At 42.3% G+C, this 19,294-nt stretch overlaps 1 protein-coding gene and 1 long non-coding RNA gene across 2 annotated transcripts; both read right to left on the bottom strand.

Moving 5' to 3' along the window:
* Nucleotides 1-425: 425 nt before the first annotated feature.
* Nucleotides 426-3,776, bottom strand: LOC120033437. Its single transcript, XR_005473962.1, has 4 exons — nt 2,906-3,776; nt 1,839-1,968; nt 972-1,078; nt 426-598 (listed from the first exon to the last, which is right to left on the bottom strand). It is a non-coding gene; the product is annotated as an uncharacterized LOC120033437 (long non-coding RNA).
* Nucleotides 3,777-4,702: 926 nt separating this feature from the next.
* On the bottom strand, nt 4,703-16,699 carry LOC120033427 (U1 small nuclear ribonucleoprotein 70 kDa-like). The gene is made up of 10 exons (XM_038979789.1): nt 16,501-16,699; nt 14,256-14,409; nt 14,069-14,131; nt 13,816-13,870; nt 13,660-13,724; nt 13,394-13,456; nt 13,182-13,263; nt 6,670-6,771; nt 6,428-6,530; nt 4,703-6,118 (listed from the first exon to the last, which is right to left on the bottom strand). The coding sequence occupies exons 2-10, from the start codon at nt 14,400-14,402 to the stop codon at nt 5,284-5,286; spliced, it is 1,515 nt and encodes a 504-aa protein (XP_038835717.1). The 5' UTR covers nt 14,403-14,409; nt 16,501-16,699; the 3' UTR covers nt 4,703-5,283.
* Nucleotides 16,700-19,294: the final 2,595 nt, after the last annotated feature.

Genomic DNA, 19,294 nt, shown 5'->3' with positions numbered 1-19,294 from the left:
TTTAAAATCACATTATAACCCCCTAGAGTCGATTGACGTGCAATTGTAGAAATAGGCGGGGTTTATGACTTTGTGGCTGTGGTAACTAATGACGATTCCCCCCCCCCCCCCCTTCCGTGATAAACAAAAACACACAGTAGCTAGCTAGCACAAACCTTCGGTGTTCAGACATCGTTTGTCACTAACATAATGATAGGGTGTATAACTCATCACACACACTTTCTAAACGTTATAACAACCCTTCTACACTAAAACAAGTGACATGTTAGACATTCTAGCTAGCTAGCTAGTTTGGCCCAAAAAGATCAGACTACAGCAAGTATGAGCAACAAAACCAAAACAGATATGAATCATCTTTCATCTAGTCAACCTAAAATGTCTATCTAATGCAACATTTAGAAATGTAAAGATAAAGAAAACAGAGAGCATGCACAAAATTTACTTTATTTTACAGGATGAAATGTGAAGGTGTGAAGACTCGGTGAAAATGTAGAGTAAAGGTGTCTTTCATCCCTCTCTGTACCCTGGTGCAGTGGAACAATTCTTGTTCAGCCTCATAGTAGCATGGTCCCGGTTCTGATTCTGGATTGCTTTACTCCTGCAAATAGTGAAAGGACATTTAGATGTCTATGGGACAGTTTTCCAACCATAACATTGTAAAACACTCAGTGGGCTAGGAGTTATTCCAACTTAAGACCCTAGGGACGACGAATGACCTGTCGAACTGCAGCAACCTTGTACTTGTTCATATGAATTTGAGACTAAAGGGGGGGTCCCTTAGACACAGAGAGAACTGCAATTGGACAATAAAACAAATAGGTCTGAGCTTACTTTATGCATGGTGCATTGTCTAGTACGCACCTGTAATTAAAAAGTTATTCGCACAGTATATGTCATCACTATGGTTAGTTTCAGTCAATTTGGAATGAAAAGTCTAGGTAGCCTAGCCAGCCAGCGCATTTGTGGCACACCTTGAATCTCAGTGGCAGATGGCTGGCTTGTGTCTCTGAGCTTTTCCATTGTCTGTTGTCATCCGCAACACCCTCTTGCAGGAACTACCTTCTTAATTTTCTGTGTTCTACAAGCAAGAAAAGTGGAGAGAAGAGAGAGAATGGGAGAAAAGAGGGAGGAGTGTTACAATTTACAGGCTGTTTTGGGGTCATGATGTGCTGAAGGGTAAGTGGCCAGGCATTGCCAAAGACACCTACATGGGCTTCTGATGTTAAGTTAAACCACCTCTGCCACTACTTCTTGCAGTACTTGAGGAACACCTTGTTTCCATAAACCATTCCATAGACATTCCCTTCCTAAACCAGACTATATAGTCTTGAGACTCTCTCTCTCTTTCCCTCTCATGCTGGCACTAAGAAGACCTCCTTTACCAACAGTATAATCAGTATAATTTTTTGGCATTGGGAAATGATACATTTACACCTCATTAAAAGACCTAGAGGTTTTTGTTTTATGTTGTGTTTCACTTTGAAGACACTATGAGTGGAGATGGCCCCTAGTAAAGTAGACAGTCGACATGGGCTATAATCTATAGTAATGCCTTCTCAAAATGCCTCATGTTTAACTCTGTCACTCAAATAATTTTGTCTGATACCACTTTTGAACATTATGTGCTCATATATATGTGACAGTGAAAATGTAGTTTCCATCAACCTCACGCGCAATGTAGATAAAGAACGCAGCAGTTCGCGTGTAGAGTAGTGAGTGAAACCATTCACTTCAGGAAAAGGTGTGATATAAAGTTTCCTTTCATGTGTTGTTGAATTCATAAGAATATTTGCTGCCATTGTAGTAAGGTTGGCAATACGAGAGGTCTTTGGACTTACCATTTATGTATTATTTTCTTTGAAAGAACAACTTGTGGGTTTTGAGTGCTTCTCCCATATTTGGGAAGTTGGTCTGCCTGCTCCTCAGTCTGAGAGAGATATTCTGAGAGCAGGTTCGTGTCTCCTTCACCTGTATATAAAAAACGGTTTAAAACTGTATAACACAATAGTGTCTTTGGAAAACGGGTTCATATATGCTAAAGTCAATAGTGAATGTGACTAGGTATATATTTATTTTGACGTTAATGTATTTACACAGATGCTGGGGACAAAAGGCAACTAAAATGTGCTGTTTTGTCACAACAATGCCACAGATGTCTCAAGTTGAGGGAGCGTCCAATTTTTAAAATGTATTTTACCTTTATTTAACTAGGCAAGTCAGTTAAGGACAAATTCTTATTTTCAATGACGGCCTAGGAACAGTGGGTTAACTGCCTGTTCAGGGGCAGAACGACCTTGTCAGGTCAGGGATTTGAACTTGCAACCTTTCAGTTATTAGTCCAACTCTCTAACCACTAGGCTACCCTGCCGGCCCAATTGGCATGCCGACTGCAGGAATGTCCACCAGATCTGTTGCCAGAGAACTGACTGTTCATTTCTCTACCATAAGCCACCTCCAACATAATTTTAGGGAATTCGGTCTGACATGCATCTCAACCGCAGATCACGTCTATAGCATTGTGTAAAATCAATGAAATTGTTACATGTTGCGTTTTATATTTTTGTTTAGTATATTAGGCATATCATTATAATTCTATCATTATACAATTCATAGTGTCTGACAAGATTGGGTCTAGGCTTCAGGTATTATGGGAATAGCTATTCAGGGTTGTCGCTGTTTTATCTCAATCTCGCTCGCTCACCCACTCTGGGCAAACCTTTCACTACGGCTGGCAGTGGCTAGGTGGAACATTAGTCTTGCGATTCATTCCATATCCATTTGGCTAGTCTGACAAGCCAACGTACTTCAAAATTGTCAGTCACGGGTCAATAATGTACAGATATTAGAAGTTTGTCAAATACATTTAATGACAAACCATGTAACTACTTAGGTTAACATGAATTACCTGTTGCCCAAAGTTCGGCGCATGTGTTAGTAACTGGTTCTCCATGTTCAGAACATGCGGCCACAGTGAGAAAGATTTGCAGTGGTGACATCAGACCATCCGGTTAAGTAGCCAAAAACAAAAATATATAAAGTTCATTGATTGGGTTAAGGTGAATCACCCCTAAAACTAGTGGACCAATGGAGACGCATTGTCTACGCCTCCCTCTAAACACCACCCTTCACAAAAAAAGCCAAAACTTAATCAAACTTGCAGTGAAGGCAAAGAAATCGAGGACCAAGATATGAGTAGCATAACCAAAAGGTAGTAATTGCACGCAAGAGCGTAGGCAAAATGGATTCAATAGGATTGGTTGTTGGGAAAGATCAACTGAAAACCTTTAAATCATTTCTGTTTTGCTCTCACTTTAAAATTGTGTTTGCAAGTTTTGCTTTTGATGTTAACAATTCAATACATTTTGATTTCAATTGTTTAGTTTTTGATTAACAAATTTCACTCTTCCTTAAATGTTTACATTAGTAACTTTTATCATGTTTACAATTTATTTGATCTAAATTCAATACATATGGTGTGTAATTTGACCCATAAAGTGTGATTTAGTTTCTCCCAGTCACTGGCCCACACTCCAGTACAGTAGGTGGCGGCAAAGCACCATAATGTCGGATGCCAACCGACGATAAACCCCACCGAAGAACCCGATAGTTTAGATTACTGAACAGGAGACTAAATGTTCATTTTTTTTTTTTTTTTTACGAACTTTATTTCATTAGAATCAAAACAATTCCATTCAGAGGGTTCCTCAATCTTGCTTTACAGAATAAAAATTAGCAATATTTGCCAACTCTTGGACATGCACTTTGCAAGACATTTCCTTACTCCCCCCCCCCCCCCCCCCCAAGACATTTCCTTACTCCCCCCCATTTTCAACCTTGTTCAATAACCAGGTTTCCATCCAACCTTTTTATGCAAAGTACGGCAGATAAAAAGTAATGACAGGCCTGACGGAAACAGATTTTTGGGGAAATTATCCAAATGTCAACTAGACAAGGTGGAATATGTGTTGGTCAAATTAATTATGCGAGAAATGTCAGTGGAAACACTTATGCGCAAATATTGATACAATAACCATCATATCGAAGTAAATTTGGAGTCACGCGATGACATGTGGTCCTCCCACTACTAGTCGGAAAAGCGCATGGTTAATTAAACTACAGATTACATAAATTAATGAACTTCAGAGTGGTGAAAGTGCACGGTAATTAGCTTGATGTTACTTTCCAATAAATATCTAGGGTCTTATTCTGGTGACATGATAGTCGATGCTTGGCTGCTGTTTGAAAAATAAAGTCTCACTCTTTTGTCCACATCTCATGTAGGCTATATGTGCGCTCTAGCCAAACATCGTGCTGTTGGTTAGAGGACATATGCCAATAACAAAGTGGGCACACGCTATATAACGCAATGTTTTTGTAACAATCAGTGGGGTTAAATGTGATAAGGAAAAGATAGTTCAATGGGTTTCGATACATCGGAATTTAACCGCAAAATGCATTTTTATTTGCACTACATCACGCACAGCCTTTTATTTGCAACAAGTCAATTAGATGGAAACATCTTTGGTGGGAAAACGCATATAATGCCTTATGCAGATAAGAATATTTGCATGAAAATCTGTCGCCAATTGGATGGAAACCTAGCTATTGGTGTACATTTTCTTGAGAATAGACATATGGGTCCAGACAGTTGAGTAAGATGTTCTCAGGGTTGTACTTTAAAGTAAAAAAGGAACATATCAAATACATATATATTTTTCCTTTTTATTTAAATTTTATCTGCTTTTGTGGGATCATGGATTCATACAAATCACTTGGGGGGGGGGGGGATGTTATTAAACCTAAACAACTTAGCCCCTATTAACAACCCCCAAAAAACAACCCAGGTTGAATTAACACACCGATAGAGATTTAAGATTAAGAAATATTTAAAATAACTATGCCATCTCTGCCTCACTCGTAAAGGGATTGTAATCAGACAAGTACTTGACAGAGCAGAATGTCAGACTAAAGTTCCGGTTGGGGGAGAGCGTGAATGTCAAGGGACAGTGAGCACACTTCTCAGTTTGGTACCGAGGGACGGGTTTGAAATGATTATTTTGGGGTGTGGACCTAGTCCTGGGGGTTCAAATACAGAAGAAACAAAACCCTACTTAACCCATAAAACAGACAGTTTGTTATGCCTACACTGCTCCGTTGTGGTTTCTAACAGGGCAGCAGCTCATTACAGTATCATTCACACAAACAGGGAAGGGGTGTGTGGGTTTGTTGTATATATATATATAAAAAAAAAAAAACAGGAACTTAAAAATGGCAAAGCCCCGCTTAGTACTCGTCTGCCTGGGTCTCCACCTTGTAGCCGTTCTCATTGGAAACGTAGCCCTCTCCCGACTGCACTGACTCCTGGTCCACCATCAACCCATCCTGGCTGTTCTCCTCTGGCTGGGGCGGCACTTCGCCCGCTTCGCCCGCCTCCCCGTTACCCACGTCGTCCTGCTCGGCCGAGGGGAGCAGGAGAGAGCCATGCCGGTCCTCCCTGCGCTCCCCGCCACCCCGCTCCCTGTCTCTCTTATGCTCCCTGTCCTTCTCCCTGTCCCCCCTGTGCCTCTCCCGGTCCCTCTCCCGGTCCTTGTCCCTGTGGCTGCGCCTCCGGTCACGGTCTCGCTCCCTGTCTCTGTCCCGCTCCCTCCCGCCGCGCTCCTCTGCCACCTCTCCCCCTTCCTCACCCACACTAGGCTCTTCAGGCATCTTCTCTCCTCCCTCCCCCATCATACCGTCTCCAAGCCCCATGCCCTCATCCCCCTCGCCACCCTTGCTCCTCTCCCGGTCTCGCTTGCGCTCTCGGCTGCGGCTCCTCCTCTTCCTTTCACCCTTGTCTCTGCTCCTCTCCCTGCTATGACTGTCTCCCCCTGGTCCTCCTCCCCCCCGCTCCCTCTCTCGGTCTCTCCTCCTGCCACCCACTACGCTCTCCTCTCCAGGCGCTGCCAGGCCTAGAGCCCTGTCGCCCCTCTCCCTGGAGCGGGAGCTGCGCCTGCGTCTTTCCCGGGACCGGGACCGCCGTCTTTCGCCACCGCGCTCTTTCTCCCCCCCACGTTCACGCTCACGGCTGCGCTCTCTGCGCTCCCCTCTGGGCTCAGGTCCACGTTCACGCTCTCGTTCCCTGGGGTGAAGAGAAGGGCAAAAATAACAGTCAACTGACAAACCTCTACAGAAAATTAAGTCAGTCAAACCAAAATGTTCAATCCCAAGTCTACCGCTAGCCCATACCCTCTAGACTTGCATAGATCTAAAATAATTGGATCGATGTAACTAAGGAATATGGTAATAAATTCCCTTTGCCTTCAGATCATTTTTCTATATTGCTACATCTATCCAATTCTTTCAGGTCTAATGGGTAGGGCCTATTTAGAATAGGTTGACATAACCCTCCCTTCATAGACCACCCCAAGGGCCCAGTGTAGTTACTCACCCTCCAATTGTGGGGTGTTCATCGTAACGTGAGGTGTCGTCTCTTCCAGAGTGCTTGATGTTGACGTCAGCCCCGCCTCTCCTTGTCCCACCAAGACCACCGCCTGGTTGGGGATACATTCACTTCCTGTCTATGATTTGTATTTAAAACTGACTAATATTAAAAGGGATTCATAAAATGGCCAATGCGAAGAGAATCATCGGTTAATTATACACCGTCAGAGATCATGTGCAGTTCCTCACCTAGCCTGCGGGGATGCCATCCCTTCACAGTGCGACCTCTCTCAACATCCACCAGCACTCTCCTTCCATCGATCTTCTTCCCGTCTGCATGCTTGTAGGCAGCTGGAGGAAAGGGGGGGGGGGGGGGTGAGAAAGGTAGAGAAGAGTAAGATGGAGCTCTGCGGTTTCAAAGGTAAGGTTAACAAAGAGTGCATGAATATACTGACCAGGAGCAGGTGAGGTAGTGTGGGGCTGCTCTCTGGGCAGACAGACCATGTAGTAGTAGACCTTTTTCCACCACTAAATGCTGCATTTACCTGCACATCGATCTTTATTGAAGATGTACCACAGTAAGTATTTTGTTGTGCAAGCACTTTACTTCAGTAAATCCTTATTTTGAAAAGATTAGAGGGATAAAGAAATGCATTCTAGCCGCAAATTACAAGTGAGCCGGTATAGCAGATAAATGCTTTTTTGTGAACTATGCATTAATTATTAAAATCTCAAAATTCAATTTTATTATATCAAGTGCGTTATATAATATATTCAAACAAAACATTGACGTTTGGCCTATAATGATTGCTCTGTTTCACGTGGAGCATTAGAGACCGAAAAGTGAAACGCCGCTTAAAATAATTTTAATCTTACTTAGTCAAGTGACCACATTGTCAAAGAGGGTCAACTTACTGTTGCATGGCTCATTTTATAGTTTAGACCAGGGGGGGGGGGGGGGGTCATAGTTTAGACCAGGGGTACTCAACTCAACCTACGTGGTCCAGAGCCTGCTGCTTTTGGGGGGGGGTGCAGTGGAACTGGCTTCGAGGTCCAGAGTTGAGTTTGAGATTAGACCAATCAACGGTCTTAAAATTGCCCACGACTATAAGCTAAGTTAATACATCTAAGGAAGCAAGCAAAAATGCTCAATATCAATTAGATGCATACCCTTAAATTATAGTGTGACGCATGAAAGGCTCAGGTAGCTTTGGCTACAATATTTACCTACAACTATGCATTTAAATTGCTCCATAGTGATTTTGAAAATACACAGCCTTTCATAACTATAACTTTCATCATGGGATTCTGTGTAAAAATTCATTCATTTAAAGCTACCGTAGTCAGATAAAGAGACCATTACCAATAATGCTTTATTACTGAATATTGTGTGTCCCTAGTGGTTAGCCTAGTGTTTAAGTGTGTTGGGCCATTAACCGAAAGTTTGCTGTTTCAAATCCGAGCAGACTAGGTGAAAAATCTGTCAATGTGCCCTTGAGCAAAGCACTTAACCCTAATTGCTTCTGTAAGTCACTCTGGATAAGAGCGTCTGCTAAATGAATTAAATGTAAACGAGTGGTCCAAGCAGTTTGATGTGGAGTGCATTTGAGAGCCTGTTGTGAAATGCTTGTGCACTTGAAATAAATCTGATAACAGTCATTCATATAGCAACATACTATTTATTATATTACCCAACCTGACAAATTGATGAGAAATGCATTTGTGCATGTTCACCCAATTGTCACATCTACAACCTCTTACCCAGAAGGAACATCGAATAGGAGTCACCCCCATGGATCAAACAGCCACCCACTTCGTCTAGCCACTTATAGGTGGAATTGGGTTTTTTATACCAGTAGCTAGGTTGCCACCGAATTGGCGACAGATTTTAATGCAAATATTTTTAAATCCGCATTAAAGAAAATGTGAATTTTCCCACCAAACTGAATTGTTGCAGATAAAAATCAGTGCGAAGTTTATGTATATATATTTTTTATACAAACGTTTAACCATCAATTGTCACAAACTGTTGCGTTTAATAGTAAATGTGCCCACGCTGGTCTTGGCATGTGCTCTAGCCAACAGCTCGCATATACAGTACGGGTAGGCTAGTCTACACAAGATAATGGATGAGAATATTTTGTCAAACATCATGTCACCAGCATAAGAACATCAACATTTATTGGAAAGGAGAATCAAGCTCATCATCGGGCACCTTCATCACCATGTGAAGGTCATCATTCATATATTTTTCCTGTAGCCTATTAAACTGCATGGTTTCCAGAGTAGTAGTGGGAGGATCACACACACACACCATAGTCGCTTGACTCCAAGTTTACTTTGATAAGACAGTAATTACTAACAATATTTGCCCCTAAAAGCATGTACACCACTATTTCACGCAATTCATTTTACAGACAAAGATCCCACCTTGTCAAACTTTGCATTTATAAAATTGTGCCGAAACGTCATGTTTCCATCACAGCTGTCGTGATTTGTTTTAATACGGTATGACTTTTCAAAAACTGGATGGAAACGTGGTTAGTGACAAACCAGGTGGATACTGCCCTGCAAATGTTGACACCTTAGGCACGTCCTGCAATAGCCATAGTCACTGGCACAACCACTCCTGGTGTTCTTAGCCCCCGGTTCAGTGAGACATAAAATACCAGTGACATTGGTTTGAGTTTGAATATTTACTCCAATTGCCAGAATACACCTTGTATGACAATGCTGCTTATTACACAAATATATCTTCTTACCCAATACATGTTGTGCTTCAGACTATAGTGAGGCTAATGTAAATTAGGTTGCCTTACATACAACCTCTGACCTTGTAATACTTGTCTGGAGGGGGAGATATAGTGGAGGGAATCATCGCGATATGAGAAAATGTGTCAAGTTATATACACATACCTTAGTGGAGGCTTTATGGGCTGCTGTGTTTGTTTTGAACAACTATCTTACCACAGCCTGGACACGAGCACAGTGTCGGACTCAGAACCTCCGGGAGCATAGGGCTTCCAGTTGCAAGGCAAATTGGCAGGCTCCTGCCACTGCCAGATTTAACACCACAGTCTGCAGCTTCTGAGTCAAACTCAGAACACACACACACACACAAATATATACTCCCTTGGCCCAGACAGTCTTGGGATCAGTCTCTTATGACCGAAGAATTCGGCAGGATCCATGATGACCCATCCTGGCCTCTACACTGGTCTGCTCTGCTGTGGTAGACGATCCAATGGGAAACGGCAGAGGACTTTCCTCTTTATATCCAATTAGAGGGCCTTACCAGAACCACTCACTTTTACAGCCAGAGGGCCTTACCAGAACCCCCTCTAGATCATAGCAAATTATCACTGTACTTTCATGACACCTCACAGGTTTATACTACCAGGGGGCCTTACCACAACCCCTCACTAATCTAACCAATCCGGGTTTGTCTTACCACAAACCATAACCTTCTCAAACAGAGGACTTCAGTCAAAGGGGGGTGGGTTGCCTTAACTCAACCCCAAAAACTCAACCCCAAAAACTCCTCAAACAAGGCCTAAATACAATCTTACTATACAAGCACACATATCGTGCATATCAAAAAGTAGTTTATTTAAAAAGAAACAAAGGTATGCATCTAGAGAAAATTAGATAAGTGTTTGGTGTAGGCTAGAATAAATGTAGGCTAGTTCGAGTGGTGACATATTTCCTCACTTGACTGGTTCCATTAGCTGTATACACCGGATTCTTACAATCAGCTGTGGTAAAGAGATCTGGGGGTGAGATGACTGCCATGTCTGAATGAGCTATCGCTATGCTCGTCGACATCTGCTCTTGCCTAGTTATATAGTAGGGACAAAGCTACATATGTGCATAAGTATGTGCCTTCCTGTAAAAGTGTTGAGTCCCCTCGTAAGCCTATTCCATTAAAGCCAGCTCGACGCACACAAGGACCTTAACTTACAATGCTAGGGGATTTTGTTTTGGGCGTGTGGTCTTTTTGATGCAATGTTATGCAAAAGATTGTCCTTTTCTTAATGATTATGCAAGAGAACTTGATAAAATGCTGTTTCAGACAACTAAAATACTGAAATACTAAAAGCACTTAGGCCTATATGTAAAAGTGTTAAAAGGGATACATCTGAGGTGGCTTTAACACAAAAGGAAAATTCAAAAGGCACCCATTAACTGACTAATGGCCTGGGGGTGCGTTCAATGGTCAAAGCACCAGATTCGTCTTATCAATGTCAGTATTGTTCAAGCGACATTTAAGCAGCTTCAAAAAAATGTGCTTTGCCCATTGAACGTAGCTCCTCTTCCCTAAATAGGAGGATGGAGGGTGGAAAGAAAGCTTACCCATCATACAAACCCATCATACCAACCATATACTGAGCTGTGGTAGTAGGGTGTAGATGTATCATAACCATCATCATCTGCAAGCCAGCTCTGGCCAATAGCCATCACAGATAGGCGGCTGCAGTGGCAATGAGAACAACAAACAGTTAATACACTGCAGAGCCAGCATAGACATCCCCTCACAAGTCAACCCTCACCTGAGTCACATCATACCAAGGGTGGGCGACCTTGGTCCTGGGGAACACTATTCCCTGCCTGTTCATTGCACTCTGGGTGCATGACCCTAAGTGTTCCAGGAATGAATCAGCGGCCACGTTCCAGGCCAGCTACACTGCAGTCCCGCTGTGCGGACTTGCCTAATCACCTAGCAGTCAGGCGTCAGATTCTTATTTTATATGATTTTTAGCTGACATGTAAATCACCTTCCCAGGTGTTGTGAGATCTGGCAAGTGACTGCAATGTAGTCAGCCTGGAAGGTGGCCAGTAAATAGCAATCTTAGAGAGCAACTGATTTACACCTGGAACACCCGTCTGCCTGATCATTTGTTTAAATTCGATCAATGAGAATAATACAAGGGGGCATGGTAGCTCGCCAGGACCAGGGTGGAGGACCACTGATATGAGCTGATAGAAATGGCCTAGTGTCACAAAAGCACAGAGATGAGGGTACCCAAGTTAACCAGACAAGTTAGGAGGAAGAACTAGCCTGTTGGTGACCTGTAGCTTACCGTTGGTTGTCCAACCAGGAAACCTACCTGTTCCACAGATGACTTAACACTCCTAACTATTACAGGCCTAACCTACAGCAAGCAAAGACATTCAAGGTGACCAGAAGAACAAGGCTTAGAAGTTGTTTATACATACAAAACATAGGCCAAACCTTCCCACCGAATGGCACCGCCACATACAAGTGTCATGGCACTCAGACAAGTGCAGTACAGAAACCCTTTCGCAGCCTTACTTGAGTTAGTCAAGAGGTCATCATGCGCCACACAAGACAGACATCACACAAAACTCACTCAGCACCTTGTTTCCCCTAATTAATAACGTATCGCCATTCTGAACTCAGTTATAAAAATAAAAAGGATGGATTTTGGGGCCCCTTGTGTTCAGAGTTTTAATCTTTAACTTGTATGGACTGTGGGTCCATATTAACCCCCTTGCCAATAGGCTTGGGCAGTATACCGTATACCGGGGTATTTGGAAAAAGACACGGGATGGTTTTTCCATACCGTCAACACCGTTTAAACTATTTCTTTGAGGTTTATTAATAAATTTGATTTGTAGCTACTTAAGTAAACACCCACAATCAACTTGTGCAATACGTTAGGAGATAAAGAACAAAGTTCTTCATTTCACCCGTCACATTATTATTAAGCTTACAGTAGTCCACAGTCATGTGGTGTTTGTACACAGGCACACAACTACGAGAGAGACATGAGCCATGGGAGTCACTCACTGTTGTGCAGCATGCGCCAGGTGATTTAATTACAACATAGGAAGTCTCAAAGTTACCGGTCTAAAATGTGCAAACTTCTGCATTTGGTTTGCTAATTTAGTAGCTAGTTAGCCAACTAGCTAAGTGGTTAGCTTCTTCTAAATCAACCATTCACTTGGTAAAAGCAGAGAACCTCCTGGATCAAGAGCCTTGCTGGCAAATATTGGTTTTGTGCTTGCAGCAAACTATATTTTGAGTTAAAAATGTTAACAATGCAGTCGTTAGCATTCTAACCGGCAATGCCGGTAATACCGAATATCCCAGTATGACACAAGGTCGGTATGAAGGTATGACAATCTGGATACCGCCCAAGCCTACTTTCCACCTAGTTCTCCTTCTCTGACCCTTTTCATACCATTGTGCCAATCCAAACCACACTCTGCTGGCTTGGATACTTTCCATTCAACATGTCCTCGCAGCATAATCAGGCCAGCGCAGTACAGCTCGGTGTGGCTCAGCAGTGTGAACAGTTTATTTTTTACATTTGGCAGATATTAAGAGTGGGCCTAGGACTATGGATAAATGTGAAACCATCGCTCATCCTGGCCCTTCAAAGGGAAATCGCACCAAGGACAGCATAAGCTGCTAGTGCAGTACAGAAAATAGCTACATTTTAAAAACAGAGCCTAGACAGTTTGCTCCATAAAAGGTGCTATTCAGTCAAGAGGGTTCCTCCTGCACTGGGCAAGAGTACAAGGTGCTGATGTTAACTAAAAGTCAGTGACACCAACTGGTACAATTTGTAAAGCTATAGTGAAATTCCAACCATTTGTAAGGTCGCAAAATTGATCTAGTTTATTTCTTTCGGTCCTTCAAAAAAATACTATCCCACCCACATACCCTCCCAGCATTCAGACTCCCATTTGAGATGAGGTGGGTTATGAGGGGGTTGGTCTCTCGAGGTACTCACAGTGCATGTCTCTCTCGTGCTCGTACTCTATGAAGGCGTAGCCTCTGGGCTTCCCTGACCGCTTGTTGTAGACGATGTAGATCTGGAAGAGAGCGACTATAATAATACTAGCTGAACAAGCTGGGGGGGGGGGGGGCAGAGGACCAATTGCCACTAACAAAAGGTGTATTATAAAACCAAAGGGTGGTTTAGGAGACAAAGACTAAACTTACCCGTTTGATGGGTCCGTAGACCTCAAACTCACGGCGAAGCTTGGATTCCGTGGTGTCATAATTCTGCAGCAATGATAACACAGTTAACATGGATCCCACCAGAACTTGGCGGGAAACCCTGCCAGGTTTACATTTTATTGCGGAGTATGTATGCTTAATTTGATATTAATCACTACCCGACTTTAGTATCAGTGGCAAAGACAGGATGGAAGAGAAGGTAAAGATGCCATGGAACATGGAAGGTAGCCTGTATAATGCACACTTACCACACGAGCCACAAACAGGGTCTTGAAGGCATCCCCCTGAGCATTGGGGTCATTGTGTGGATCCCCTAGAAGGCAGAAGAAAATATTACAACCTGACTTCCATCAACTTTCAGTAAATCCTATGAAGGTCACGAAAGCTCATCCATGTCAACTTACAGAGCTTCAGTTCTGTCTCCACAACCGTCTGTCTCCTCTCGATCTTCTCCCTCCTCTGTAAAACAGAAACAGGTTAGCTAGGCCCCTCAGACTCAAACCCTAAATGGTTACAGTACATTAGAGCCATGTACTAGTACACCCCACTGAAGATGTCCAGTTATCCAATCTTACTCAGATACGCATTGAGGGTTGACTAAAAAAAGTGGAAAGAAATGGCCATAAAGGGAAGTGACCCCTCTACCAATTGTCTCACCTTCCTCTCCAACCTCTCATCACGAGTTTCTGCCCTAGTGGGGGGAGGGGCATCTCTGGGGTCCTATCAAAACAGTCCAAAAGTTAGAGGGCCAAAGGCATTCAATCAAATAATATACCAAATAGCCAACTATCTATCTCATTCACTAAGAGTTTAATTGCACAAGAGCTAGGTAGGTTTGCCTTACCTCAAAGTGCCTGATGAAGGGAGCGATGCCACAGTATGGCTGGTTGTGGTGTTTTTCATGGGGAAGCTTCTCCAACTGGGTCAGAAATGGTATGGGGTCCCGGGGCGCAAATAGGGCCAGCAGATTGGGGGGTAAAAACTGGGTCATCTTTCACCTGCAGCGAGACAAATAGATGTTTAGTTCACAAACTACGTAGTTACTAATAATATGCAGACAGAGTTGCATCAGTGTTGCCATTAAACAGTGTGGACAGAGCCACAAAGGCATGGAAGACCATCGTGATAACCATGTGCAGCTCAATTTCTTCTGCAAAGGTAAGGCAACATCTTACTTTCATGCGTGGAACTAGCTTCGAAGCTAGTGTCTAAGAGAACTGATCAATGTTACCAAACAACGCTCAATCTTCCCTTACCTGGAGGCTTCAAGGAAAATGAAGGCTGGAAAGTCACATTTACAAGGATAGCTAGCTAGCTGGAATAGTGAATGCTTTAGGCTGATTGTTGGTTATACATATACACGCACAAAAATATAAAAAACAAATTTAAGATTTTACTGTGTTAGTTCATAAGGAAAATCAAACAATTGAAATAAATGCATTAGGCCATGATCTATGGATTTCACAACTGGGAATACAGATGTAGCTGTTAGAGATACTTTTTTGGGGGGTAAGGGCGTGGATCAGAAAACCAGTCAGTATCTGGTGTGACCACAATTTGCCTCATGCAGCGTGACATTTCCTTTGCATTGAGTTGATCAGGCCTGTGGAATGTTGTCCCACTCTTCAATGGCTGTGCGAAGTGGCTGGATATTGCCGGGGACTGGAACACCTTCTCGTACAAGTCGATCCAGAGCATCCCAAACATGCTCAATGGGTGACAGGTCAGGTGAGTATGCAGGCCATGGAAGAACTGGGACATTGTCAGCTTCTAGGAATTGTGTACAGATCCTTGTGACATGGGGCTGTGCATTATCATGGCGAAACATGAGGTGATGGATGAACGGCACGACAACGGGCCTCAAGATCGTCACGGTATCTGTGCATTAAAATTGCCATCAATAAAATGCAATTGTGTTGGTTGTCTATAGCTATTCCCACCACTACCTCACCCTTTGGACCATCTGGCAGAACTTCCAGAATGTTCTATAAGTTAAGATAGGAGAAGATGCCAGACCAACCCTAGGAACTATGCCTATGTAATTTGTCTGTAATTAGTTTATAGGATCGAATGGGACAGCACATTTTGCACGCACACACGTTCAGTATAGTTAGCAGCCAACTAAACGCAACTCCACGATTTACGAAGGAATTCAGCTGCGACTAGTGTGGGTGGACTGGAGCCCCAGACATCGCATAAAATGTTATCAACCAACTAATTCCACCACCCAAAGAATAGCCACAATTGCTGTCTGACAATGAAGTTGTCCAGGAGTTGTGAAGACACTAAAGCATGCTGCTGCTAAAATAAGATTAATCTCCAGAGTATACACCTTCATTCGAGGAGTACATACACACAAAAGTATGTGAACACTCCAAATGAGTGGATTCGGCTATTTCAGCCACACCCGTTGCAGGCAAGTGTATAAATAGTGCACACAGCCATGCATGCAATCTCTATAGACAAACATTGGCAGTAGAATGGCCTTACTGAAGAGTTCAGTGACTTAACGTGGCACCATCATAGGATGCCCACCTTTCCAACAAGTCAGTGTGGCAAATTCCTGCCCTGCTAGAGCTGTCCCGGTCAACTAAGTGCTGTCAATGTGAAGTGGATAGGGGTTATTGCAGATGCAGGAATGCCCATATGCAGGAACGCCCCGAATTTCAGGACGCAATTTCACCTTTCTCTAGACTAAAACTAACAACGTCCCAAAATGTAATCATAATATGCGCACGAACTGTTCCAAACAGTTTCAGATGAGGACGCCTTTAGAGCTAGTTATCTGGCTTCCGACTAGACACCTCCGTGTTGGGCTAACGTTGGCTAACAACGCAGTCAAACAATGGACCACCCTGGCTAACGTTAGCTAGCCAATCCACCAAAGTATATAAGTTAGTTAATTGCAGGAAGACCAGACACCTAAAACGAAATATGGTACATTTTAACAGGTCTATTTTAGTTAACGTTACATATTCCAGTTTAGTTAACGTTACATATTCCAGTCTACCAAACCACTAAACACTGTCCACCATAGCATAGGCCTCGTGCCGCCACTCAGGGGTACTACACATTTCTACCCTACTCACCTCAACTCTTCATTCAATCCTTTCAAAACTCCGAGAGCCCGAATCAGGCAACGTGGAATAAGAGCGTGCGCTCTCTTTGTTCAAAGCAAGATGTTTTCCCACAGATGAATATACTTCAGCAACCAAGAGATACAGAGGCTTCCGCTTGGTTAGCTTCTTGCCAGGGGGGAAAAACGATCTGTCCTCAACTTAAAATGGCGGTACGCCGTAAAGGGACGACAATGTCGCAACAGTTCCTCTAATGTTTCACGACACTTTGGGCTAATTTACTTGATACCTGGTTTCTCAGAGAGGAAGGGGAAGAATTTCAGGTTTGGCATTAAATCTTTCCAAATGTGAGATGTTTGTTTTGAAAGGAGCTGTCAATCCAGCAGATTGTAACATCTCTGAAAAAGATACTGTAACCTACCTCGGTGTAAAGATCACCAAAAATCTTAAGGCTGTGAATGATCTTAATTTGAACCCTGTAACTGAATCTGTCAACAAAAAAATTATCCTCATGGTTAGGGATGGATTTAACTCTTCAAAGAAGGGGGGCTATCTCGTGCATCCTATCTTTTTTCATCTATTGACATTCCCAAATCCACTTGCTGTACCTTAGATAGGCTTTTGTACAACTTAATATGGAAAAACAAGCCACATAAGATAAAAAGAGATGTTATCACCAACAGGGTTTGTGATGGCGGTCTAAATGTCTTAGACTTCACTCTCTTCAATCAGATATCAAAGGTCAACTGGATTAAAAGGTACATAAAAAATCCTCATAGTTTCTGGAATATTATACCTTATTTTGTTTTTCAGAAGTTCAGAGGGTTTAATTTTTTACTACAATGTCCATATATTGTGGGTAAACTTCCTGTGAAACTGGCGGCTTTTCACAAGCAGGCTTTAATATGCTGGGCTTTGTTGTATAAACACAACTTTTCACCTCTTAAATGTTATATATGGAACAATGGGTCGATATTACATAGAAACAAGATGTTATTTAACCATAAATGGTTCTCGAAAAACATTGTCCTTGTCAGCCAATTAGTTAATATTAGTGGGAATCTATTTACACGGAGAGAATTTATGGAAAGATACAACTTTGAGGTTTCAAGCAAGGAATATGACACTGTTATTAAAGCTATACCTAGTGGGATAAAAACTTTACTTCAGAATAATGCATATTTTGGAATATCTCCGATTGTAAGCGATATCCAGGTGAATGGCATTGGTCTACTAGATACGAAATTCAACAATCGTTTATTAAGGGATATTTTCTACAGGAAGTCTATTCCCTCTGCGATATTTTGTTGGGCTTCATCGTTTGATGTAAACTTGGCTCACTCCACACAAATTTATGGTGACCAATAAAGTAAAGGAGATCTCCTTTAAGATTATCCATAGATTCTATCCGTGTAATAGCTTGATTTCTAAATATATACCTGATGTTACCAGTGAATGCAGTTTTTGTGAACTAGAAACTGAATCTATTGAACACTTATTCTGTCATTGTTTATATAGTGAAGTGTTCTGGACTGATGTAAAACTATATCTTGGCCTCAAATTGCATACAACCATTGACATTTCTAAGTTTGACATATTATTTTACTACACTGATTCCACAATTGAATGTGAGTATGTCATAAATCTCTTTATTTTATTAGGAAACATTTTCATACACAAATCAAAATTTATGAAGAAAAAGCCCCTTTTCTTAATATTTTTATCTGATTTGGAAAACTATTTAGAGTATTTAAAACATATACAAAACAAAATGTCAAAAAAAATATTCGCTATATATTTGAATTGATATAATGTGGATTAGTAAAAAGGAAAAAATCTAATTTCTTTGTGGAATCCCTCTGGCTGTTATGTTTTTGTTTTGCATGTTACTGTTAATAAAAAATGGAAAAATTAAAAATCTGCTGTCATTTAAAAAAAATATATACTATATATTAAGAAGGGAAGAGAGAGGCCCAACTCGGGGGGAAATATGTCTCCCTCCAGCAGGTGGCGTTTTTTCGTTGTTTCGCCCATCAAGCAAGGAGTTTTTGTATGGAGGTCAATGAGAGAGTGTCGAATTTGGTCAACAATAAAAAATTGTTTCTTATTTTCTACCTGAGGTTTATTTGATCTAATAGATGTTTCGTAATGCTTAAGTTGTTACGAGTGTACTGATATAAGTAGGACACGTAACATCCTGACAACTTTGAGAAAAAACACTTTATATCGGGGTTGTCTCGAGATGGATATGCATATTCATGGTATGGGGCTAGTAGCATAGCATCTCTCTCCATTAAATACAGGCGGCTGATGTCAACAACCCTCATCAAATTAAAAATTGTCAAAGACTAGCCTACCTTTTTTTACGGTCGGATGCCAAGCAGTTGTCATACTAGGCGGTGATGCAACCGGTAAGGATGCTCTCAGTGGTGCAGCTGTAGAACCTTTTTGGGATCTGGGGATCCATGCCAAATCTTTTCAATCTCCTGAGGGGCAATAGGCATTGTCGTGCCCTCTTCACGACTGTCTTGATGTGTTTGGACCATGATAGTTTGTTGGTGATGTGGACACCAAGGAACTCGAAGCTCTCAACCCGCTCCACATCAGCCCCGTCGATGTGAATGGGGGCGTGTCCAGACATCCTTTTCCTGTTGTCCACGATCAGCTCCTTTGTCTTGATCACGTTGAGGGAGATGCCACAATGCCAGGTCTCTGACCTCCTCCCTATAGGGTGTCTCATTGTTGTCGGTGATCAGGCCAACCACTGTCATGTCGTCAGCAAACTTAATGATGGAGTAGTGCTTGG

Source organism: Salvelinus namaycush, chromosome 3 (genome assembly GCF_016432855.1).
Source record: "Salvelinus namaycush isolate Seneca chromosome 3, SaNama_1.0, whole genome shotgun sequence".
Lineage (NCBI taxonomy): Eukaryota > Metazoa > Chordata > Actinopteri > Salmoniformes > Salmonidae > Salvelinus > Salvelinus namaycush.
This window is presented reverse-complemented; position numbering and strand designations above follow the sequence as displayed.

Bases quoted from the DNA above. Each gene is read 5' to 3' on its own strand.
- LOC120033427 (XM_038979789.1), bottom strand. From the start codon at position 14,402: ATGACCCAGTTTTTACCCCCCAATCTGCTGGCCCTATTTGCGCCCCGG. The intron at 13,871-14,068 runs GTGAGACAATTG...TCTGTTTTACAG, and splicing joins ATGAGAGGTTGGAGAGGAAG to AGGAGGGAGAAGATCGAGAG. The intron at 13,725-13,815 runs GTAAGTTGACAT...TCTGCCTTCTAG, and splicing joins GGAGACAGAACTGAAGCTCT to GGGATCCACACAATGACCCC.